This window comes from Myotis brandtii, unplaced genomic scaffold, assembly GCF_000412655.1.
Source record: "Myotis brandtii unplaced genomic scaffold, ASM41265v1 scaffold216, whole genome shotgun sequence".
NCBI classification, from domain to species: Eukaryota; Metazoa; Chordata; class Mammalia; order Chiroptera; family Vespertilionidae; genus Myotis; species Myotis brandtii.
Genome location: NW_005358092.1, coordinates 2,030,302 through 2,056,090, shown reverse-complemented (window position 1 = coordinate 2,056,090; position 25,789 = coordinate 2,030,302). Strand labels below are relative to the sequence as shown.

Here is a 25,789-nt window from a genome sequence, read left to right as displayed (position 1 = left end):
CTTAGTGGCTTATCTTGTATGTTTAATGATCCTTGATTGTTATCTCAATACCTCATATTAATTGGTGACCTTAATTACTATTGGGGCAGCTTTTTTCCAGATATTTCTGGCTTGAAATGAAGCTTCCTGATAGCAGTGCTGCTACTGGCATCTATCCTCAGGCAGCTCTGCCCTCCTGCCTCCCTATCACACAGACCCCAGGTTGGAGGATTTGTTTGTTTGTTTGAAGGGGATGATCATTGCAGACTCCTCTGAACTCTCATGAAACCAGAATTGTCTCGAAGAGGTTGTCCTTTCCAGCGTTTGGTGCTTCTGCAGCAGTAAGGTCTTTCAGAGCATTTAGTCAACCACATGCCAGGAGCCGAGGTCTGAGGCCTGGTTTCAAGCCCTCACTCTACAGGTTACATTTCTGGGCAAGCCTCTCCTTCTTGGGTTGCATTGTTTTTATTTACCAAATGAAAACGATGATATCCCCCATATCACCTTTCAAACCGTCACGATAAGATAGTACATAAAACACCCTTGGCATTGGAGGCTTTAGCACTTGTGGTACTATCAGTGTGAGCCCAGAGATCCATGTGTGTAGTAGTTCTTTGTAATTGTGCTGAGGTGTGGAATTGAACGATACACCGTGAAGCTATCACACAGAGTAAATCGCCTCCGTAGAGTGTAGGTTCCGCCATCCTCTCAGCATCCACGTCTCTGGGTGGCTCTGTTGTTCCCTATACATAAAAACATGAAGTAGATCTCAAAGTGGGGTGTGTTTTTTTTAATAATGGGGAAAGAAGTCTCCCAACAAAAGCCAGTTGTTAAGGTCATAACAGTATTTGAAAGTTTAGAAATTCACAGAGGCCTCAGATGTAACCCTATAAAATGTCAAAGCTTGCTATCAGTGAAAGAGCTTTAGAAGGCAGCATTCTGTGCAGACGTGCCTCGTAGTGGGGGTGCCGGGGCTGCCGTCACCCAGCAAGTAAGACTTCAGGCTGAAGAACCCCCTCCCCCAACTGGCGCACCTTCTGCACACTGAGAGGAGCTGTGGCTCCCGAGACCCAGGGAGCTGCTTTCCTTGACCTCCTGACATGCATCTCTTCTCTCTCCTCCCCATGCAGGTTTCGCCTCCAGTGCCACCGCATTGTCAATGACTCGATCTTCACCAACCTGATCCTCTTCTTCATCCTGCTCAGCAGCATTTCCCTGGCTGCGGAGGACCCGGTCCAGCACACCTCCTTCAGGAACCATGTATGCATTCCCGTTAGTTCTCTGCACCCCTTCCTCCCGGAAACGTGACTGGGCCCACAGCTTCTGTCGCTGGCCTCATCGTTCAGTCAGGAGTCCAACTCCAAATCTCATAGTCAAATAAACAGTTCTTTACAAGATTAAGGCTTTGGTAGAAATCATATAAGGACCACAAGTAAGAGAACATGTACCCAGATACCTCAGGCTGGCCTGATGGGCAAAGGTCAGGACTTTCATTGCCCTGTGGATGTCCCCTGGTTTCCTGTAAACTTAATAAAAAAAATATCCACTGATCCTGACTTGCTCCCAGGATACTCTGACCAGTCCTAATCATGAGGGAGACAGGAGCACTGCAGACAGCTGCCAATGATAAGGCTGACCTTAAATAAAAGAGAGCTTCTGTGGCCTCCTATGGAGTAGAACTAAACTTGGAGGCCCACTCAAGGCTCCGATGAACAACATTAAAATCAAAAATAAGCATTGCTGTATCTCAAAGCCTCAAAACAAATCTCAACCAAGTGGGCATGAAGACAGGGGCCTACCAATCTAAAGGCATGTCCACGCAAACCACTTGGTGGTCCTGCTTGGTTCAGAGCATTTCTACTGGGAAAGGTATTGGGCCTCGCTCCGATCCACTGAGGAGGAATAAAATGTGAAACCATACAGCCTGCCCCAGCCTGGGTGGGCCTCCCCTGGAGGATGCACCTCCTGTGCCCCAGAGGACACACTCCCACCAACATGGAAAGCTGGCCAAGCCACACCAATGTCAGTTAAGCACTTTGCATCTTCTTGCAAAAGCAAACAAGCAAACCCTATTTGCTGTCCTTTTGACAAGTTGTTGTCTCAGTGGACTGATTTGGGTTTGTAAGGATTGGATTAATGAGAAAAGCATCAAGATGCTGTAGAGACTTGGGACAAGCTGAGGCCTGCCCTGAGCTCCCTTCACACATCTGGGGACTCCATCCAGAGCCACCAGCTGCCTGAGGCCAGCCCACTTCAGGGTCCAGTGCTGTGTGTGTGCCACTCAGCTCCTAACTTGTTTGCCTTTGTCTCCATGTGGAAAGGCTCACGCGGCGTCTGTCGTGGTTTGAAGCAATTCCTTTCCTGGTGAACAGCCACTGACCGCTCCCCCATCCTGCCTATCCCTTCCCTCCCCGTTCCCACTCCGTTTCTCTTTGTTTTACAGATTCTGTATTATTTTGATATTGTTTTTACTACCATTTTCACCATTGAAATTGCTCTGAAGGTAAAGCCCACCCCTCCCCCTGCACCTCCTGTCCTCCTCCGGGGCACTAGCTCTCTGCCACTGTCTGTCTCTAACACACGTGCACCTGTTGCTGTCCGTTCCCTCTCTGAGCCACTAATTCAATTGTGCTTATTTTTCAGATCCTAGGCAATGCAGACTATGTCTTCACTAGTATCTTTACATTAGAAATTATCCTTAAGGTAATGCTACCTGAGAAATGCATTCTCTCTGTCTCTTTCTCTGTCTCTGCCCTGCCTGCCTGTCTCTTTCCTCTTGTTTCTTTTACTCTCAAGCCTGAAATCAGAAGAATTAGTGGCCCTGACATTGTGCTAGCGCCTTGCTAAGGCTCAGAAGCCAGAGGAACCCCACCCCCATTCCCACACCTGCCTCCTCCCAGCCTGGCATTTGGCTGCCAGTGTCACCTACTGGGCTGTCCTGTCACCAGGTCTGGCCCTGTGCCCGCCAGCAGTGCCCCCACACTCCTGCACATGCCCCACACACCGTCTGTGGGCAATTGATGACTGACCCTGCTTGGACCTCCTCCTGCCCTGAGGAGATGCCACACAAACTCCAGTGGTGGGGAAGCTCCGGGCCATGGCAGGGTCGCTTTGGCTACCTTCTTTGATGCCCATCATCAACTCCTCAGTCCTTGCAGCAGACATGTGGGCCCAACACAAGATTTGGGGCCAGACTCTCCAGTGAGTTCTGATAGACAACTCTAGATTAGATCACTCCTGCAGCCTCGGTTACCTGCCAGAAAGCTTTGTGGCAATGCCCCTTGCCCTGAGGAGGGAGAGTTATACTGGAGAGCTAAGCACAGGGGGTGAGAGCCAAGTGCTGAAAGAAGCTGGAGCACCCAGGCCCCAGGGCCCAGACATGAGGGCTCAGGCCGCCAGCAGCCCCAGGTGCAGGCAGCTCATCTGCAGAATCCACAGCCCGCCTCCGCGCAGCACTGGGATGAGGCACATTATTTCCAAGTTTTTTCTTATTATTTATATTAATTATATTAATACATAACTCATAGATTACTTACGTTTTATTTTATTCTGATTTCTAAGTTTACCCAGTATACTTCTGAGCCTCTAACCAATGCATCGCCACTCCAGTTCATCCGAGACGTAGGGGATTTACCCTGACCCCAAACAGCCCCCCACCGAAGGGTCAAAGCCTCCCAAGGGATGCTCCTCCCAAGGGGCCAGGCTCCCTTTCCACCCTTCAGGTGGCTGGTGCAAACCAACGTCCAACCTGGCCCTGTGAGGGCAGCCCCAGCCCCTGCTCCTGGTGGAACTCCCACGGCCTGACCCAGCCTGTCACGTACAGAACAAGCTCTGTCTTTTCCAGTTAGTTTGGGTTGGGCAGTTCTGTGCCTTTTTTTTCCCCCCCCCGTTCAGACCCAGCTTCGGTCCCTGGTTCCAGCTAACAAGACTGTTTCTGGGGTTTTCTCTCTACTCAGCAGAGTGGATCCTCCAGGTCCCGGTTCTGGGGGTGAGGAGAGGGGCCCGAGGGGTGCTGGCTGCACTGGGAGGGGTGCTGCAGAGCCCCCTTCCAGGAAGAGCTGATATTTTCAGACTCAGGGAGGCACACAAAATCCCCAAATCCTCTCCTGTGACCAGAAGTTCTCAGCGCCCTCTGCAGAGCCTCCCTGGGGGTTTCAGTGGCGCTGTTGTGCCTAAACATTTCACAAACAGGAGTGAGAGCTCACTGCACAGGCACTGTCATGGCAAGACCTTCCTTGCCTTCCCCTCTGCCTCTTCTACTCTCTACCCAGTGTGCTTGCAGATATAAATCCCAGCCCCAGCGCACTTCCCTGCACCACCTTCCACGGGCCTCTGCCTGGCTGAAGGCCTGGCGTCCTGCCACTGGCACAGACAATGACAGTCATCAAGAGGGACATTTAGTCCCAGGAGCAGGTGAAAGACTGGGGGGTTTTGGCCTTAAAGAAAAAAGGCTTGTAGGACACAACAGTTGGCCTGAACGATGCAAAGGCCTGTCACATAGAGGAGGGAGGAGCTGGAACCAGGACAAATGAGCAGAAATGATAAAAGGTGAGATGCAGTTGGGAACTAGAATTGCTGGCTCCAGAAGTGGTGGGTCGCCCGTGGCTGGACAGAGGGGCCTTCCTGCCCTTCCAGCTCAGAGTCAGTGGCCCTGTGTCCCGCTGCTTTTCTCTCTTTGGGCTGAAAATGCCCAGCAGTGGCTTTTCCCAAGCAGTGGCTCTGACAAAACTGGAACCCAAATCAAAGGACAGAGCTGGCGCTCTGAGCCCAGCGTCCACCGGAGGGAGGCATGCTTTCCCCTGGATGCAGATGGCTCTGTTGGAGCTCAGAGCGTCCTCACAATACCCAGCACCTTCTCTAAGATGAGAGGGTGGGGGGCGGGGGAGGGGGTGGCTAGGGAGGTGCTCAGCCTTCAGCAGGCACAGAGCACTTTGGTTAACATGAACCATGGGAGCCACCCAAGTCCGCTCTCTGGGGTCCCAAATCCTCAACGAGAGGGGCAGCGAGCCCCTCCAGATGGTAGCCTCTGGGAGAGATCTCCGACTCTATTCCCCTGCCACCTTTTATATAACCTGCCCACTTCAAGAAACGATTGCAGGACACAGGTGTCTGCATCCCCTGTGACCCCCTGTGGCAAGAGATAAATGGAAAGAATTAGGTTGCAAGAGCTATTTTTGCTCATTCCCCCTGTGTTTGCTTGGGACCGCTCTGCAGACGTGCTGCCCTGGGCATGCTCTGCTCCAAAGGGATGAACTGGACCCGGTGACCAGGGAGCCGCTCGGCCTCTCAGCCAGCAGCTTCCAAAGCTTCCCTTTGTCTGATGTTTTGTGGCCCGTGGCCTTTCACAGCCCTTCACCTGGAAACCCTTAATTCAGGTCAACACAATTAGAAAGGCTATTTGCTGAGCACCTACAGTGGCTTTATACCAAGCTCTGAGAGAGGTAATAACAGCCAGTACTGATAATACTCATCAGTCCACATGTTCCCTTTTGGTTTCACGTGGTTTTCCGTACGTAGTATGTGCCTCAGGGAGGCAGGGAATCGTGCACCCACTTTATCGATGAGGAAACTGAACTTCCATTGTGCAGAAAGAATCCAGAATTCAAATCCAAGCTCTCTGAGCCCAGCATGCACACAGCACTGACTACCAGCAGGATACTGTTCTAAGTGATTTACATACAATAGCTCAACTGGAACTTGTAGCCCTATAGGGGAGATATTATCAGTCTCCCCATTTCTTAGATGATGAAACTGAAACACAGAATAGTTAGTAACTTGCCAAGGCCTCACAAATAAAATACAATAGGGTTGGGATTTAAACCCAGGCGGCCTGACTTTAGAGCCTGTGATCTTTAACACGCACCACACGGCCCCTCTGGACACAGCTCTGGCCCTTGAAGGACACACAGTCTAGCAGCAAGACGGCGACTGAGTTTAGAATGCGTGGCCCAGATCAGAGGCAGTTTGAGGGAGGCTCAGTGCCAGAGCTACTGGCAGATCTTCTCACTGGGCAGTAGAGGCCCACCTGTTCCAATCTGCCTGAGACTGAGGGACCCATTCTTTCAGAACTGAACTGGGAAGTCCCAGGAAACCAGGATGGCTGTGACCTTCCTGGGCACACCTCCTCCCCCCAGATGCCTAGTGTCCTAAGCTGGTTCCGATGTCAGTGGAATTTTGAGAGGAGGTTGGAAAACCTGGTCAGCATAGCATCAGCAAAGGGCCCCTCGGGGCTGGAGCCACGGCTATTGGATGAGGAACAGTAGAAAATGGGAAAGGGCTGGCGGCCTGATTTGAAAGGGCTTCAAATATAGGATTGAAGAGTCTAGCATTGCCTGCTAGGTAGGAGACACTGATAGCCCCTGGGCTTGGGATTCTTTGGTGGTTGTATAAATGGTTGCAGAACCCTTTTCTTGACACTGTATCTCCTTCTCCAGTCTTGCCTACCCCCCAGCCCTCTGTCCCCTCACTGCTCTTCGGGGTGCTGTGGGAGGGCAGGGTGGGGGGGTCTCTGAAGCTTGGACGGGCACCACTCATGCGGGTGTTTCTCTGTGCCTCCCTGCAGATGACTGCTTATGGGGCTTTCCTGCACAAGGGCTCCTTTTGCCGGAACTACTTCAACATCTTGGACCTGCTAGTGGTCAGCGTGTCCCTCATCTCCTTTGGCATCCAGTGAGTAGGACCCCCTCAGCCGTGAGGGCATGCAACTAGGAATGGGTGTCAGGACATGAAGAGTCTGCAGGGCCCCCCGCACCCATCCATGGATCTGCGGTGTGAATGGGGTGGGGCCTCTGACTGTACAACATGGCGGCTTTGATTTCTTGTGCCCATGTCCTGTCCTCATGGTGTGACACTTGGGGTGTGTTGATCCCGCAAGAACACATATAAATGCCTGGAGCTTTCCATGGCAGGCAGGGCCAGGCCCCGTTATAATGAGAAGAAAGGCTCTAGTGCCTTCCTGTCCCCCCACCATGTGCCCAGGGCCTTTGGGTGCCCTCAGCTCCAAGGGCCTGTCATTGCCCTGATCTGCCCTGGTCTCCAGCCCATTCTCCCTCCCTTCCTCTCTCCTCTCCAGTCAAAGCACCTGGTGAGAGAGAGAGGGAGGGAGCAAGGGAGGGTTCTCAATCTTGGCTACACAGTGAATCACCTAAGTAACTTTTAAAAAGACATGTGCCCCAGAGTTTTTTATTTAACTGTTCTGGGGTTCAGCCTGGGCTTTAAGATTGTTAAAAGCTCTCCAGAGGGTTCCATCGTACAACCAAGTTTGCAAACTTGCTCAGGTTTAAAAGAATCTGATTACAAGTTTCTCTCACATTGTATCAGCTAATAGTGCTAATCCTGCCCTTTAACTTCCCAGGCACTTTCACCAACATTCCCCACACAAACCTACAAGGTGGGCAGGGCAAGTACTGTTACCCCCAGTTTATAGACAGCAAAACTGAGGTTCAGGACATTGTGAGACATACCCAAGGTCACACTGAGGGCAAAGAAAACGACCCTGAGTCTCCCCTCCCACGGGTGTTTTCAAGGTCAACCCAGAAAGCATGGAGTGGGGGTGTTAGGCATGAGACTCTCCCCTCTGGTCACCAATTATCTGACCCACCACTGTCTGTCTGCAAGCCTGCGGGTCTGGATTCTAACCCAGCACTACCACGAAGTCATCGTTTAACCTTGAACCAAGGACTCCCTGCTTTAGTCTGTGCTTTTCCCATCTGACCTTTAAATCCCTCCCATTGTGATTCAGTGCAAACGGACTCCCTCCCTCAGATACCATATAGATAGGGATGTCCTTTGAATCCTTTGGAATGAAAGAGCTGAGAACCAGAGAAATCAGCTCTCTCTGCCGCCGCCCCCACCCCTGACCCACGAGCACATCAGCCTGACCACCTGAAGAATGAAGTTAGCACTTACCTGCCTCACGCGTTGTTTAGGTCCCAAGGTGGGTCTAAGGCTCTCCAAAAGCCAGAGGGATTATCTCAATCAGACGGTTAGCGGTTAGCGTGTGAGGGTTAGGACACACCTCAGAGTTGCTCCCCGAGCTGACGAGCTGGTGTGGTGAACAGGCCACCTGGGCTGGTGGGGACTGGGTCCCTGGGACCTCCTATTCGTTAGGGAACAACAGTGGCCAGAGATTCCTGAAGTTCTTCAAGGTGTGCAGGACCTGCTAGATAGAACCCATTCCTCCTGACTGCTATGAGCCAGAAGTTTTACATATAAGTGTACGGGGCAGCCACCGAGGACATGTTTAGAGATGAGCATGGTATCTCCTGCCCATGCCCTCCACCTTTTGCCACCCGCCTGAAGTGCCGCCATTTGTGTAGTGTTTCTTCAAGTTCAGCCATGTCTTCCTCAGCCCTCATAATAAAGCTGCCATGTATTCAGTTCATACACTAGACCACTCACACCTCACTCAGTCCTTGCAACAACCTTACGAAGTGATTACTACCCAATTTTACAGGTGAAAAAACTAGGGCCCAGAAAAGTTAGGGCATTGATCCTCAGTGACGCGGCTGGTGCGTGGCAGAGCTGGGTTAGACCCCAGGTCTGCGTGGCCCGCGCTGTGTCTCCGATGGCTCTAAAGGCCCCTGGGTGGCAGGTGATGTTGCTAGTGAGTCCTGGTGAGCTGCTTTTCATATTACTTACCCACAGGTAGTCCGGGCAGGCAAGCCTCAGGTCCTCATGGGGTGGGAGCCGGGAGTAGAGAGTAGAGAGGGTCCCAGGATGAGAAAGGCCCATCACATTAACAGGTTTGCTGGGTTACCTGCCAGGACACTCCTCACCACATTCTTTGCTGCTTTGCCAAAAACACAAGAAGCTCACTCCCTGCCCTGCTTCTCTCCCAGGTCCAGTGCGATCAATGTTGTAAAGATCTTGCGAGTTCTGCGTGTACTCAGGCCCCTGAGAGCCATCAACCGAGCCAAGGGGCTAAAGGTGAGAGGGGGGCTGAGCGGGAGCCACCAACACCCCCGCCCCCCACCCCCGCAGCAGCAGCCAGCCTGTGGGCTGCAGCGGGGAGCTAAGCTGTGGTGAGGGGTGGGCTGCAGGGGGGAGGTAGTGTGGGCTCCAGTGGCTGCCCTGTTGGAGCCTGCACTCTCCTGCTGCTTCTCCACTCCCCCTTTAAGAACAATGACAGGCAGCCACTCAAAATCTGAACTCCTCAGCAACACTTCTGCAAAAAGGAGACCCACACACAAACCCAGTGCCCAGATGGTGATGAGGTCCCTGTATTCCTACCCTAGGAATTAGGAAGAGAGTGGGGCTTATGTCCCTGTGGTTACCTAGAGCCCAAAGGGGCCTTTGTGTGCCACTGGGCTCCCTCCCGTGTGACCCTGGAAAGGGGAAGGTGCTTTGCCTCTTTGAGTCTGAGTTCCTCACTGTGGCCAAGGGGCTGCCGTGCTGCCTCCTCGGAGGGGCCTGTGCTTTGCCAAAGAAGCCCAGGCTACAGGCATTTCCCGACACCACTCCCCCGCCCGCCTTCTCTCCATCTGCAGCATGTGGTCCAGTGTGTGTTCGTGGCCATCCGCACCATCGGGAACATCGTGATTGTCACCACGCTGCTGCAGTTCATGTTCGCCTGCATCGGGGTCCAGCTCTTCAAGGTAAGACCTTGGCTCTTCCTTCTCCTGTCAGCGTTCCTAGGAAGGGGACCTGGCACATACAGCCAGAAGAGGACTGTGGCCTGGGGGGTGGGGGGCAGGTGCCCAGCCATAATACCTGGAGGATAACCAAGTACTATGCTGGGCTTGGGATGAAGGTCACCCTGCCCTCAGCTCCCAGACCAGAAAAGGGACAGGCTTGGAAGGAGGCATTGCCCCACCAGGCAAAGACCTTTTGGCCTCTAGGTGCTGCCTGCCCTTCAGGTCCTGCCCCTGCTTCTGGCAGTAAAGGGAGACAGACTCCTATGCTCAGAAACCTGTGTGAGGCACCTGCGTAAAACCTGCAGTGGCATCAAACTGCCCTGCCTCTGTCCACGTCCTCTCTCACTGCTTCCTGAGAAGCCCCCCAGGTCCAGGGAGCCCAGTGTCCTTGGTTTCCACTCTTTTCTGCCGTAATCCTTTTATCTCTGTGCTTCTCCCATTGGAAGCATTCTTCCCCCCTCTCCTACCCACCAATTAAACTTCCACGGATTTCCTCCCACCCAGTCATCCCTCCAAGCCCAGCTCCACCGCTCTCTTCCCCACAAGACCTCCTTCAGAGTCCGGCACTCACAATTGGAGCTCCCTTTTTTGAATTATAGTGGTTCTCGGGCTCTGACTGCTTTATATCTGTGACTCAGGTCTGCCCACCTAGACGCTGCTCCCCTCACACTTGTTGTCCCAACCTCCCTAGCATGGTGCTGGGATGATCATTTCTGATTAATTCATTGATTAATGAACATCTCCAACCCCTTCCTTCTTCTGCCTTCCAGGGAAAGCTCTACACCTGTTCAGACAGTTCCAAGCAGACGGAGGCGGAATGCAAGTGAGTGCGGGCTTGCGGGAGCCAGCATCTAGGCTGGGTAACTCGGGAGGTTGGTGGCTTGGTGTGAGAGGAGGAACAGCCATTCTCCCTCAGATAGCAGTGGAGCTGGACTTTTACTCAGGGATAATCTGATCCCACAGACAACATACCAGGTTCTCCCCGCTGAAGGTCCTGCCGATGGCTAGAACTGAGGGTGTTAAGCCTAACTAGTTCCCTCCCACCCAGCATGCCAAGAGCATGTGGATCAGGTGTGAAAGGAGATGAGCGACCCCCCACAACTAACTTTCTCCTTTCTCAGGGGAAACTACATCACGTACAAGGACGGGGAGGTTGACCACCCCATCATCCAGCCCCGCAACTGGGAGAACAGCAAGTTTGACTTTGACAATGTCCTGGCAGCCATGATGGCTCTCTTCACCGTCTCCACCTTTGAGGGGTGGCCAGAGTGAGTATGCAGATCAAGGCCTGATACCAGAGGCCAGGACATGGTCCTCACACACAGTCCCCAAGTTTTATTACTGTCCCATACTCCTTCCCAGAGGTCACTTACCAGAGCCCCCCCACCAACCCACCCAGGAAGTCTGGCTGTGTTTCTAGAACAATTTGTAGGCCATCATCACTGCTGAAACACACACTTTTCTTTTTCTAGAGATGTCAACATTTCAGAAACTCAAACCAAAAATGAGCTTCTTTTAGTTCTCCTTCCCAGCCTCAGAGTGAGGCCCTAACAATAGGGGTCTGTGGTTACCCTCATGACACCTGGGAGTGGGGTGTGGGGTGTGGGGAAAGTTTCTCCACTGTGGGCCCTTGAGTCACCACAGGATTCAAGATCATCACCCCCAGCGTGCACTCAATGCGGGTGAAGATGGCAGAGCTGTCTCTGTTTTATGAGACTACCCCAGCCTCCGTAGAGAAAGTGTGTTGATATTTATAGTGGAAAGTAAGAAAGGGATGGAAGTGTGGGTCCAGACTTCGCTGCAGAGGCAGTGTCTTCATGCCTAAACCACCAGCTGGTCAGCCTTTATGCTGTCTCACCCGTACCAGGCAGCTTGTCCATCTTGTGCTCCCTACATCTTATACAGACACCTGCTCCCCCACTTTTGTATTCCAGTGAAATTATCATCTAACAGTCAGAAAGTTCTACATATTTTAAGTCAACAATAGCACATGATCTTAGATAAGAATCACCATTATTATATGGTAAAATATTGATAATACCTGGAGGATAACCAAGTACTATGCTGGGTAAGAAGAAGGGGAAGAGGAGAACAAGCATGATGGATATAGAGCCCAGGCCCCGATGGATGGCACACACATGTAAACCCCCAAGTGTAAAGCCAAACCATTGCTGATGATCTGAATAAGCCTGGGTCCTTTGTTGCCTACTCTTTTTATCTAAATGGGTGTTTGATCTCTGATAGATTTATGTTCATTGTAACATCCTCTGAGTCTCTGTCAGTTTGCAAAGCTATTTCAATATTTACCAATATTTATAGTATTTGAAATCAATGTCCATGATTCATATTACATTAAAATATTAAAATAATTTTGACAGTTTCAGAACACCTTCATGTACATTATATCAACTATTTTGCCAGTTAGGAAAGTCAGGAATTATTGTTTTCATTTTACAGATGAAGAATCTCAGGCTCAAAGAGGTTAAGTGATTTGCCCAAGGTCACAAGGCCAGTAAGTGGCATAGCTGGGACTTGAACCCAGATCTTCTGACTTCCAGGCTAGAGCTGTTTCCAGCACCCCTGAACTCCTTAGGAGCAGCAGTGCCATCATTCCGCAGAGGTGGCACTGCTTCTCCAGTTCCCTCTGTGGGACCTGTCTCCTCTTCCAGGCTGCTGTACCGCTCCATCGACTCCCACACGGAAGACAAGGGCCCCATATACAACTACCGTGTGGAGATCTCCATCTTCTTCATCATCTACATCATCATCATTGCCTTCTTCATGATGAACATCTTCGTGGGTTTCGTCATCGTCACCTTCCAGGAGCAGGGAGAGCAGGAATACAAGAACTGTGAGCTGGACAAGAACCAGGTAGCTTCCTAGGAAGGAGAGGACCGAGGCATTGAGGGGAAGTCGGGCCACATGAGGAATGACAGCAGTTGGCCCTCCCAGAAGAGAGGCTGTGGTCAGGAGAGAGATCCATATGGATACTAAGATCATCTGTCTGCTCCTGTAAATGAGAATGGGGCTCCCCAGTCTTCTGGAGGAGACTGAGCAAAAGAAATGCTAATCCCAGATCTACCAAATGCATTCATTCAGCCAACAATCATTCATTAAGTATCTACTTAAGGAGACTCTGTGATAGACTTGGGGGAGGGGGGTGTGAGGGGATGAAAACCTTGTGCCCTATCTAGAAGCTGACAAATTAGAAAGTGCCCATGGTAGGTTAGTCCCATTGATAAAAAGGAAAGAAACTAGAACAGTGAGGGACTGAGAGTTTTGAGGGTTAGGAAGAGCATGGCATTAAAAAACCACCATTAAATGGTTTCTCTAGTAAAACCCAGAGGCCTGTGTATGAAGTGGGGGCAGGAGAGAGGCTTAAGTAGGAGTGCTGTGGTAATGCCCAGTACCATGTTATACTCTCTCAGCCTATGAACAAGAACTGGCAATTGGTGAGGAATGAAGCTGTTAGGGTGGGCTGCAGTGTACAGTCACCGAGGTCAGGTGCCCAGCCATGTTCCCCCATGGGAAGAGTCCATGCAGTAATATACCCCTCTGAGTGACTTCAGGTCTGCTTATGGAAAGGAGCATGGCACAAGACACTCAGCTCTACCCGTTAGGCAAGCTGAACCCCTCAAAGATTTTGATGTCAACATCTTGGGTTGAGACTCATCATTCTGGCTGCTGTATGGACTTTGGGTTGGTAATAAGACAGGGAAGAAGGAGACCAGTCAGAAAGTTTATATGAAAGGTGATTAGACCCTCATCTACTACCAGGTTAACAATAGTAGAGATGAAGAGACTAGGAGGAAATAAGGTGGATCAGGCTTAGAGACTGGATATGGGGGCGGGTGTGTGTGTAAGAGAAGAGGCTACAGTGACCCCCCGGTTCCAGACTTGGAAATTTGGGCACAGTGCTAAGAAATTCTGGGCACAGTGATAGGCACTTTGCTGGAGTCCCAAGAACCTAGTTAGCCCAAGATCTCATCACCATCCATGATCTGGGTCTTCTGATCTGTGGACACTGGTAATAAGGAAGATTGGTTGAGGACAAGAAAGAAAAATAGAGCAGACAAGTGCTCCAAAGAGAGTCTGTGGCATAGGAACTAAAATGCCAACTATGTGGCAGCAGTGTAGTGGCATTGGGAGTTGAAAGGAGACACATACTCCTCAGCTAAGCCTAATAAAGAGATTAACTAGAAGATATGGATCTCCTTGATTAAGGGAGAGAAAAATCTAAAAAATGTTCAAATAATACCTCAAACTTATAAATGAGCTAGAGCAATAAATTATTCTCAGATTCCCAGAGAATGCTACTCCCCAGGGACATAGTTTCATCAACATCCCACCCTCCTCTGCACATATCCAGGTAACTAACCACACTCTCTCCCCATTTCCGCCACCCCCCCGCAACTACCTCCCTCCCAGCGTCAGTGTGTAGAATATGCCCTCAAGGCCCGACCCCTGCGGAGGTACATACCCAAGAACCAGCACCAGTACAAAGTGTGGTATGTGGTCAACTCCACCTACTTTGAGTACCTGATGTTCGTCCTCATCCTGCTCAACACCATCTGCTTGGCCATGCAGGTTAGTCCAGGGGGGCCCTTGATCCCTTGATGCCTGCATGGGGGAGAGTGCTATGGGAGGAAATGGAGTGCAAAAGGGCTGCACAGGCATCTCTGGTTTGTCACCTCCCTGGTGGCCAAAGGAGGTTGAAAGACCAGAAGAGCTGTCCTCTTCTCCCAGGTAGAGAAAGACAAGTTCTCTTTCTCAAGGATGAGCTCCTCTCTGGGACCCTAGGAATCCATAGGCCCCTAGGTTGGAACAAATGGAGAGAGTGGAGGAAATGGAGAACAGAGGGTGAGCTCGAAGTGTTCATTATGGTCAATAAGGCATGGTGTGTGGAAATTGATTCTACATCTACCTGTCTTCAGGGAGATCAACTCATGCTAGTGCTCTTTTGAGTGCCAGGATTCTCCATAAAGTTGTCATAACCAATCAACGCAGGAACATAGAACTCTGCCAACTTCTGTTTTCGGAGATGGCAGAGAAAGAAAGAACTTGTAAGATTTCCTGAATCCACTTGACTGCCCATAGAGAACTGGATGGCCTTCCAGGAAGTGGATGGTTCAAGGAAGACCTCTGTTGAGGGTGGTGAGGAGTAGGGATATCCCTGCCTCGTTTTCACAGTTCTTCCCTCCGCTCAGCACTACGGTCAGAGCTGCCTGTTTAAAATGGCCATGAACATCCTCAACATGCTCTTCACTGGCCTCTTCACTGTGGAGATGATTCTGAAGCTCATTGCCTTTAAACCCAAGGTAAGCCTCTGAATAAAAGACATCTGGTGTGCAGGCACTAGAGGGATTGAGTACCAGTATCGAAAGAAGGAGAGTGAGGGGCAGAAATAATCAGTGAAGGGCCATATCTTCTCTGATGATAGATAAATGCTCCAACTCCTAAACCTGCCAAGATTGGACCAGGTCAAGTCTTTGAAGTAGAATCTCAGCTCATGGTCTGGACCAGGGGTCCTCAAACTACGGCCCGCGGGCCACATGCAAATACAAATATTGTATTTGTTCCCGTTTCGTTTTTTTACTTCAAAATAAGATATGTGCAGTGTGCATAGGAATTTGTTCATAGTTGTTGTTTTTAAACTATAGTCCGGCCCTCCAACGGTCTGAGGGACAGTGAACTGGCCCCCTGTTTAAAAAGTTTGAGGACCCCTGGACTCTGGACCATGGCTGATAGGGACAGGACACAGATTCGCCCCTGAGCTGAGCCTTTCCATCCAGGGGAGGCAGATGATGCTCTTCCCTCTCCCATTTCTCACTTTGTCTCTGGCCCATCCCCCAGTACATGATCTAGAAGAAACTATGCAAACCAAACCTCTCCAGGCCCAGCGCCCCAGATCCACTCAGGCCTCTGTTCTATCCTCCTCCCATTTCATCAACCACCAGTCCCATTGTAAAAAGCCCAGCCAGGGCTGCATTTGCTCAGGGCTCAGTATTCTAGCCCAGTGGTCGACAAACTCATTAGTCAACAGAGCCAAATATCAACAGTACAACGATTGAAATTTCTTTTGAGAGTCAAATTTTTTAAACTTAAACTATATAGGTAGGTACATTGTTATTAATTTAATTAGGGTACTCCTAAGGCTTAGGAAGAGCCACACTCAAGGGGCCAAAGAGCAGCATGTGTCTCGTGAGCCGCAGTTTGCTGACCACGGTTCTAGCCTTTGGGGCCTCCTGTTCCCCACCTCAGAGACTACATCATTGCTCCCTTGCACCTTCCAGCACCTGAAGGGCAGTTACCTGCAAATGTCTATGCTTTGCTTCTTATAAGCAGCTCCTCCAAAAGAGTTTGAGAGACAAGAGTAGAACCCTTGGATGGATGAGGCAGGGTAGGGAAAGCTGGATTACCTATCACCTTGGATTATCTGTGCCCTCCTTAACCAGCCCCACCCCATTGTCCTGGATAATGGAGGAGCAGGCTGGTTTGAGCAGCACCTTCTGTCTTCCACCCCTGAAGACCAGCCAGAGTCACTGGCATCCACTGACCTGGGATTCACAACGTGGGCAGCTACTTCTGAGGGAGGGTCTGTAACAACTCAGTGGCTCTCCTGGCTTCCCTAACTCCTGTCGGAGAGCGATGAGAAGGAAAGATTTGGTTCAGAGAGAATTGTTCCATGCGGACTTGAGAAAACTCTCTGGCTTTCTGTTCCTTCTCTTCCCCTCCTTTGTTAGTTTCCCCAGATGCATCACAGATCAACAGCAGGCCAAAAGGAGGAGTCCCCGGCCATGTATTTTATTGGTATTCAAATGTGTACTTGTCCCAGGACTAACTGGGGCAGGGGGATCCATGTTCATTGACAAGCTATCCATCATCTTTTTTGAATTAATATTCAACCAGCATTTCTGGATAACCTACCATGTGCTACACATACCTCATTGCATGTAAACCTCAAAATGCCCCTATACGATAGGTCTTAGCACCCCCACTTTAGGGAAGAGGGAAGTGAAGTTCAGAGCAATTGGGTGTAATATTAATTACACCAGTACTAATTAGCTTAACTGGGAACAGAATCTAACACCTCTGAGTTAAGGTCAGTGTATTTCCACATCAGCTTGTTAGCATCTTTCCACATCAAGTGTTCTGCTGGGTACATTTCAGAAAGAGGGAAACAACCTTTGAGATACGCCAAAAATAAGACTGACAGTATTCTTAAAATGCTGATTTTTCTTTCCACTCAAAGAATGCCTAGGTGTTTTGGCTGATTTTCAGAGAATTAGACTCCTAATGAAGGTCATCTGGTGATGAGAATGGTGTTTTCCTGCTTCCTCCAGGGCAGCAATTATAATCTTTTCCCTTCCATCCTAGTCCCATTAAGGGACATAAATTTTTGTCCTGGCCTAGAGAAGACCACTGAATATCCCTGGCCACTTTCTGAAGGGCTCACAGTACCTCTGCCCACCTGTGGGCCAGGAGTACTAACAGGTTCACAGCCCACAGCGATATAACCGAGCAAGGCCAGGAATTCAGGATCATTGCCGAGTTGAGCTTCAATCTCAGATGGCAGCCCCTAGGTAGGGAAACTGGCATCACTTTCATCTAGTTTCATGAGACATATGGTTTAAATATTTCAAAGCCTTGAGTCATTTCACAATTGACTCAGATGTGTTTCTGATGATGCCTGACGAAATCTGCAGGGCCCTGCAGTGGACTTCCTGAATCAGTCTCACCAGCATGAGAGATGTATTGAGCAAACCTGCCCCAGGGTGCAAATGAAACTGACACCTGCAGGAGCCTCCACCTGAAAGACATTGTGCCCAAATCCTGCAGCTCTAGGAACGAGCCAGTCTCCCAAAACTAGCCAGCTGTGGTCTACAGCATAAAATGCTGCCTAGTTTCCTCAACCCCTAGTTGTCTATTGTGAGAATATGGGAAAAACAAGAGAGACTTTTCCTAAAGAAGAAAGAGAGCCATCCTGGGGCCATTTGCATTTCACCTGCCAGGGTCAGTCTGTAAAGAGAACAGGAAATGGACCCTTCCTGTGGACGCCTCTAAGTGTCTCCTGGCAGGAGAGGGTGCCAGTCACTGAACTGGCTGGCCAGCGAAGGTCGACCAGTTTGGAGGAGCATTGGGAAAGCAGGGCTCCCTGGATTCTTATTAAGTGATATTCTTCATTAAGGAATAGACTCCAGGAAAAGCCTCCCCAAACATTTCAGGCAGAAAACCAAACCAGAAATGACTTGTAGCTCTGGTGAAAATATCGAGCTGAATGTGCCCAAGAACCAGGGCTTCTGACAGTGACCTGAAGTTAATTCCCATTAGTTGAATTCTGTTGCACCTTATCACTCCCTGGATGATTGTTTATGTGTGATAGGAAAGGGTTTACACTTGTGGGCAATCGCTGTAAAAGGACAGTTAGGCAGCAACACAGTCACAGCCAGGGAGAAGTGATCTCACGTTGCCACTACTTGCTTTTTCTTGTCCTTTTTGTCTCTGTGATTGGTTGGTTGGTCAGTCAGTCAGTTGGTTGGTGTGTGCTCTTGCTTTCATTGTCTTCAGGGCGATTAGTGTTCCCAAGTTCTTCATTTCTATCTATTCTCACCACTCAATGGAAAATGAATTACTTAAGTAAATCCCTGCCCCAAATTCAACTGCCCCACTCCTTAAATTCACACTTTGTTCCAAAAATATACAAAAACGATGGGTGAATATAAACCAGTTTAGAGCAATTCAGTCCCCCACCAAACCTCAGGGACCTGAGTCTGCTGATGTCTGGAAGAGTGGGAAAGCCGAGACAGTAGGATTGATTTGAAGACCTAATGGCATGCCAAAGGAAATCCCCTCCTGAGAGCAGAAGGAATGCCTGGGTTGGGGCAGATAGCACCTGGGTCCTACTTGATTGTGCAGGACCAAGTTGGTCAGCATGAAAAACTGATTAGCATGGTCTGAAAATAACTAAATAGCTGGGTTGTTTTCCTATCATGAACTGAAATTTGTCAAAAATGATGGATAAATATTTTTAAGATATACTTTATGATAAGCACTGAAAAATATACAATGCCTAAGAATAAATCTAACAAAATATGTCTCAAATCTCTACAGAGAGAACTATAAAATTTCATAAAGATGAATTAAAGAAAACTTAGTAAATGGAGAAATATATCATGTTCATGAATTGGAAAACCTAATATTATAAAGATGTCAGTTTTCTTCAAACTGATCCATAGACAGCACAATCCCAGTTAAAGCTCCAGGTTGAATTTTACCCAAGGTGGGAATAGCAGGAGAAAGGGAGCCACCCAACAAGAGCTTTATGGCCAATCGGATGACCTTGGGTGGGTGGTCCCAAGACTTCAACCCAGTTGGGCCGCTCAGATATCAGGAGAGGCAGGAACCTGCTTCTAGAAGCGGTGCCAGTCACGACACTCGACTGTCAGCAGGGTTTTAGTACCAAGAGTGATGCTGCGACTTCGTTGCCTGGGATTTGCTGTTGACAATGACTCAGCAAGGGTGAGGGGGTGAGGAGCAGCACAGGATGGGGCTCTGCCTTCCCCTCTTCACTAGAAGTCCGTCTGCCCAGGAAAGGAGAAGCCCACCCAAACAGAAAGTTTCTAGCCACTCTCCTCCCCCACAGGTCTGCCCATGGTCATGGAGGGGTGACGAGGCAGGAACTGCTATTTCTGAGACTTACCTCATTCCCAGTGGCTGCTGCCCGCTCAAGGAGCATGCACTTCTCACTACCTCTTAGCATCTCCCCAAGGGGAAGACTCTGGGGGGAGTTGACCCTGGCAGCTCTCTGGCATCAAGGTCTTGGTCTCTCTGGCTTTCTTCCAGCCTGAGAATAGTCCGGAGAGGTGAATGGGCCCAAAGTGAAAACACTCACTGACCTTCCTTGCCCCCCGTTTTCTTGAATAAGAGCAACTGAACCTCGGGACTCACCTTCCTGTTGTAGGACAAATTAGGGTCCAAGGGCATTTCCAACCTGAGGGATGAGTGAGGCCTCTAAGGCAGCACTATGTAATGGAGCGTTCTGCAGTAATTAAAACGTCCCATACGCCCTGGCCACGAAATAGCCACTAGCCTCCCGTGCCTAGTGAGCACTTGAAATGTGGCTAGTGCAGCTGAGGAATAGATGTTTTCATTTTGTTCACTTTAATTACTTCACATTTCTTGGGCTGTGCGTGGCCGACAGCTGCTGTACAGGGCAGCACGGCTCAGACATGGCTTCTGCCCAGGACACTCCTGTAGCTGCTGCCCTCTGTCCTTCTTGGCTTCCTCAACCCATCTGCTTTGGCTTCATGAAGCTGATGGTTTCTATCACCCTCCCTACTCTTTCCCCAGCTGGTAATTTTCTACCAGGAATCAACTCATGATAGTGGAAGCCATCTTGACAGGGCGAGCTAGCCTCTTGTCCTGGGGTCCCCAGTGCGGGTTTTCTCCTGAGTCCATCTGCTCTCCCAGTTGTCCCAGGATCCCCGCAGGCCTCGTCAGTGTGGAGGCTGTTCCCCTGCAGACCCTTCCTCACCCATTCCTGAACTGGTCCGAGGAAGGCAGAGTGCTCTGGCAGGTGTGGTCTGGAGTTGGTCTTGCTGCTGTGGCTGAATGGGGGAGAGGGCTGTCCCTGGTGAGCACAGCCATTGGACTTCTGACCAGGGTTTCTGATTAGCATTTAGTGCCTCAGTGAAACTCAAACCTGTGAGCCCTCACCCCTGCCCGGTTCTTACACATCCCTTCCCCAGGATGCAGCGCCTGGCCTTGCACACCCCAATTGCTGGACAGAGACTTGCTGCCTGATAGCTTTGACACCACTGCCAAAGTGGGCTCCGACTTCCAGCCGTGCCGCCCACTGTGCCTGGCCTCTACGGGAGGCTCCAGCCTGCCTCACTGCGTGCCCTCTAAACTGTATAGGCTGACTCCTGCCACCTGCGCTCAGACGGGGGATTTGGCTAACATTTTATATGCAAGCTAACAGTGGGGTAGTAATTCAGCTGACACCCTATTTTCTCAGCTTTAGAGGCTTTTTTGAAGCTCCTGCTATCTTTGAGGAATGAGGACATGAAACCTCGGAGAGCAGAGACAGAAAGCAGGTGGCGTTGGCAGCAATGGCTGATGCTAACAAACAACCCGTTCTTCCTGTCCTCAGACTATTGCCCTGAGATGCCCATCGGTGGCCCCTCGGTGCTTCCCTTGGCTGGGTGCAAGGGCTGAGCCATAGCTGGAAGGAGCGTGGGTAGTGAGATGCGGCAGCAGCAGCTGCTCAGGACCACAGAGGTCAAGCACTTTCTCTTTGTTGGGGTCACTCATCACAGCACAGGGCGCAGCCTGGCTCAGGTCTCGCTGGCATGTGCAGCAGCGCTGCGAGGAGGAAAAGGCTCTTGAGTGACCCTCCTAGTGGTCAGCACTGTGAGTGCTTGAGCCAGGGCCAGTCTCTGCATCTTGAAGGTCTCAACCTGAGAGACAGTGTTGCTGACCTTGGACTAGCTGGGCACGAAGGCAGCCTTCTTCTTATTCCTAATTAGCATGTTAGTGCCTATCAGAGTGCGGGGCATCCCATGGTTCCCAGTGGCCCCAGAGTAATCTTTTCTCTGCATACAGTGTTGTTCTTAGGGAAGGCCTGTTGCCCTGCTTAGGTGAGGAGCCTGTGGGGACCTCCAGAGGGTGTGGTCAAGGTGGGGAGTCCTCACCAGCTGCCTCTTTTCACTGGGCTTGTGGCAAAAGGGACAGGTGAGGGCAGTCCAACTTCCCACGTGGACAGCATCAGGAAAGCTGGAGTGGGGAGGGCGCATTTTTCTGCAAAGAAACTCTGCAGCTTAATTCTTGTCTGCTCTGTCAGCTTTATCCATGCCTAGAACCTCCTTCCTTAAAGCTCCAGCATCAGGCTTCCCTTTGGCAAACAGCTTTCTTCGCGAAGCCTGAAGGCATCCTGCCCTCCCTCCAGCCAGCTCGGGCTTCTCTGGGACACCCATGCCCCGTACCGATGCGAAGGGCACTCCTGAGGCTGAGGGTCCAAGTCATCCAGGCAGGAAGGCATTTTCTGACCCTGCATGAGCGAGCTGTTCCTGGGGAAGGGACCAGGGGCTGATACTCACCAGGAGGTGGAGGGCGGGGAGAGCCCTTCTGCAGGTGACTCCACCCCAAGTCCAGCGGCAGATCTACTCATCTGATCCAGGAAAAATCAAGCATTTGTGCCAACTGTGAGCCCAGCCCACCTTCCTACTCAGGCCAGGGAGTCGTGGTTTTCATTAACTTCCAAAATCAGGTGTGCCCTCTGTCCCCCAAAGAAAGCCAGTGGGGAGCATGCCAGCAGATAGGTCCCAAAATATTGCCAACTCTGCCAATGCCACCCATGACTGGGCTTCCCAAGATCTGAGCCCAGTTTTTCACCATATTCACAATATTCACAATATTTCTCTGTCTCTAGGCCTTGTCTAACAGAAACAGAGGCACAGGACAGAGGGATGCGTTACCCTGTGTTAGACAAGCCACTAAGCAGCAGAGCGGAGAGGTCTGGCAACTGAGAGGAACCGCAGGCCAGGGTGCCTGTAATGCACCAGGACAGCAGCTGAGGCGCCAAGAAGACCACAACAAGATTCCCCCAGGCCAGGCTCCCTCCACCAGGCAGGAGACACTGATCCCCACTCACCCTCTCGTGAGCTGTTGAGAGAAATGTCCCTTAGAGCCCAGTGAAGAGCAGGAGAAGGAAGGAGAGAGTGAGATGACTAGCAGGAAGGGATGCAAACCGGGGCCACTGGCTCTTGTTGAAAGCTGAGAATCTTTTAGAGACTTGGTGTGTTTTTACCAGATAATGACATCTCCTGCTAAAATCTACTTTCTCTCCAACTTCACCTCTGGCTCTAACTGTACCATTCACAGAAATTCCCCCTTCTAACAATTTTAAGTGATGCAGTAATTCTTGTGAGGCCATATGTATGATTGATTTAGTTTTAGAGAGAGAAACTTTAATTTGTTGTTTCACTTACTTATGCATTCATTGTATGTGCCCTGATGGGATTGAATCTGTAACTTTGGTGTATTGGGACGAAGTTCTAACCAACTGAGCTATCTGGCTAGGGCCCTGGCTTTATATTTTTACAACGCAAATTTTATTTCATTTCTTTGCTTAATCATCTACTGCCCCAGATTCCACAAAGAGAGAAAATTCTGGTAGATTGAGAACCAGGAAGCTTAGCTCCTACCTCAGCATCACCTTGAATGAGTTGGGGGTGGGCAGGGAGGGCACACAGTTCCTACATGCGCTGTTCTTTCCATGCCTCAGTTTCCATAACGTAGGAAGACTGGCTTAGCGGACTATGGTGAGACCAGTGAGGTCATGTCTGCCTTAGTCCATTCAGGCTGCTACAACAAATACCACACACTGGGTAGGGTATAAACAACAAAAATGTATTCTCATGTTGTGGAAGCAGGAAGCCCGAGATCAAGGCCCCAGCATGGTCGCATTCTCTGGTGCGGGCCCTCTCCCAGTTGGATAGCCGGTGCCTTCTTGCTGGGCCCTCATGTGGCAGAAGGGGCAAGAGAGCTCTGCGAAATCTCTTTATACGAGCATGAATCCCATTCTTGAAAGCTTTGCTCCCATGAAGTAATCACCTCCCAAAGACCCCACCTCCTAACTCCTCTGGGTGTCAGGATTCCAGCCTGTGACTTGCGTGCCCTCTGTCCCCCAAAGAAAGCCAGTGGGGAGCATACCAGCGGATAGGTCCCAAAATATTGCCAACAGAATATTTGCAATTGTGAATATTTGCAGCCTGTGACTTGGGGGGGAGGTGGGGAGCAAATATTCAGACCGCAGCAGTGTCTGCAGGTCACTAAGGCTTCTGGGGAGAGTGCCATCTGGATGGAGTGTGTGCTATGCACGAGCCCTCAGCCTGGGAGTCTGCACCCAGCTCTCTAACTCAGAACAAAGGAACTTTGCCTTCTGCCTTATGTCCTGCTTGTTCGTTTCCATTTTTAAATTGGTCTTTTTGCAATTCTGGTGTTCTGTCATCTCTCATCCTGAGCTCATGCATGCTACCCCTTCCTGCAGATGTCTGCCTCTCACTGTAATATATTTCTAGGACTCATCTTAATGCATCCTTGAAGTCCAGTTGTGGGAGGACAGATATAAACCATGCTGCTAATGCCTAAATCTGCCACTCACCCTTTTCTGTGACCAATGCCACCCATGACTGGGCTTCCCAAGATCTGAGCCCAGTTTTTCACCATTTCCTCTCTTTCTCTGTCTCTAGGCCTTGTCATTCTTCATATTATTATCTGAAGAACTCTTCACTATATGCTGTTTGGCTAGTGTTTTGCTGCAGCCTAAAGTTAACCAATAACCCACAAATATTGTATTGAGCTTCCAATGCACCAGGCAGTGTGCTTGGTACCAGGGACACGATGGGGACTACAAGCCGGTGAGCCCTAGTGTGGGTTTTAAGAACAGACTTCCCTGACTCTGGCACACTCGTGGGTCTTGTAGAGTCCCCACTTCACCGTCACATTCTTCCCTAGGAAACCTGCTATTCAGCCTGGTACTCCTATTCCTATTAAAAAGAAGTGATGAATAATTACATTAACCAATTTTGTATCAATTCTTAAAATTAAGTAACATTCAGAAGCAAGGAGGGAAGGAAGTAATATATAGGGTATCACAAAAATGTATATACTTTGAGTAATTATAAAGGCAGTGCTTATTAAAATACATTTCATTTTCAGAATTGAGCTATCAGCTGTTAAAATGTATATATATTTTGGGGGGGATACCCTGGTACATTAACCAATTTTGTATCAATTCTTAAAATTAAGTAACATTCAGAAGCAAGGAGGGAAGGAAGTAATATATAGGGTATCACAAAAATGTATATACTTTGAGTAATTATAAAGGCAGTGCTTATTAAAATACATTTCATTTTCAGAATTGAGCTATCAGCTGTTAAAATGTATATACATTTTGGGGGGGACACCCTGTATATTGTGTCTGTGAAGAATCAGACATTTTCCATTCATGATCTCAGTCAATCTATAAGACAAGTAAAATGGTCTTTAGGAAACTGGAGAGCAGAGAAAAAACCTAAGTAATGGGTCCAAAGCTAAGTAATGTGTCCAAAACCAAAGAGCCATTTTTGTTGTTTTGGTGGATTTTCATGCAGGTTTAGGCGATTCAAAAGCCAAGCTTTTTAACTACACCCTCATTGAAACAATAAATGTGAGCAAACTGATATGTTGCTTTGCACTTAGTGGGTTCTCAGCAAGTATAAGCAAACCAGAGACAAAATGAAAGCAAGCCATTCTCAAGTAGCAACTCTATGGAAACTAGTAATAGTCACTCCCTTCTTATGTCCCTCCACCTCCTCTGAGGCCCCATTCTTTGGCCCATATGTTCTCCTAGATTGGTCTGCACTTTCTGATTTCCTTTCCAATATGAAGTGACAGGTACTTTGAGGCTATGGGACAGTCACCTGATAGGTGGGTTCAGGAGAGTGAAACAATAACCTAATGTACCCTGCTATTTATGTGTATGTATGCACACACATGCACATACGCACGCACACACGCATGCATGCACACGCATATACACATGCACTTGCCGTGGAAGACTTTCAAGTTGCAGAGACAAAAATTAGATTGCTGAGTTTCTTGAAGGCAGAGACTGTTTCATATGCATTTTTGTGCCATGAGAAGCATTCAGTGAGCATTTAACACATGCGTGAATGAATGAATGAGAATTATAGAACTAAAGAACAAGGCAAAGTGTCAGAATATTAATGTTAGAAAACACCATTAAGATCATGGATCTTTCAGCACCACAGAAATCTCTACACATTCCTGTTTCTAGAGGCAGCTGTGTTGGGAGTGCTCCTTTACACTGAACTGAACGGCCTCTATGTAATTTCCACTCATTAGCACTACTTTTTCCATCTTTTCTTTCTGTAGTTGTTGAGCACTTCTTGATCATGTTGAGACATTGTAGCATCTTTACAAGGCTCATGGTGTCATGACACCAATAAAAAAGAGGTTACAGAATAGGCAAGTGCCATGCTGGGGGATGGGTTACCACAGGGAGAGCCGTGGGGGAAGAGGCAACTGTTTGAGAGAAGGAGGTTGGGAAGGTTCCAGATAAACTGAGCCCTGGAGGTTGAACAGGAACCAGAGAAGAGCATTACAGGCAG

General features: G+C 49.5%; 1 protein-coding gene across 1 annotated transcript in view; it reads left to right on the top strand.

Moving 5' to 3' along the window:
* CACNA1C (calcium channel, voltage-dependent, L type, alpha 1C subunit) overlaps positions 1-25,789 on the top strand; it is a 231,694-nt gene that overhangs the window by 128,688 nt on the left and 77,217 nt on the right. The window contains exons 17-26 of the mRNA XM_014539424.1: positions 1,110-1,239; positions 2,623-2,682; positions 6,542-6,648; positions 8,820-8,907; positions 9,468-9,575; positions 10,385-10,437; positions 10,736-10,882; positions 12,284-12,485; positions 14,043-14,201; positions 14,822-14,932. Of these exons, the coding sequence (XP_014394910.1) occupies positions 1,110-1,239; positions 2,623-2,682; positions 6,542-6,648; positions 8,820-8,907; positions 9,468-9,575; positions 10,385-10,437; positions 10,736-10,882; positions 12,284-12,485; positions 14,043-14,201; positions 14,822-14,932 (1,165 nt within the window). The remainder of the gene's footprint in view (positions 1-1,109; positions 1,240-2,622; positions 2,683-6,541; positions 6,649-8,819; positions 8,908-9,467; positions 9,576-10,384; positions 10,438-10,735; positions 10,883-12,283; positions 12,486-14,042; positions 14,202-14,821; positions 14,933-25,789) is intronic.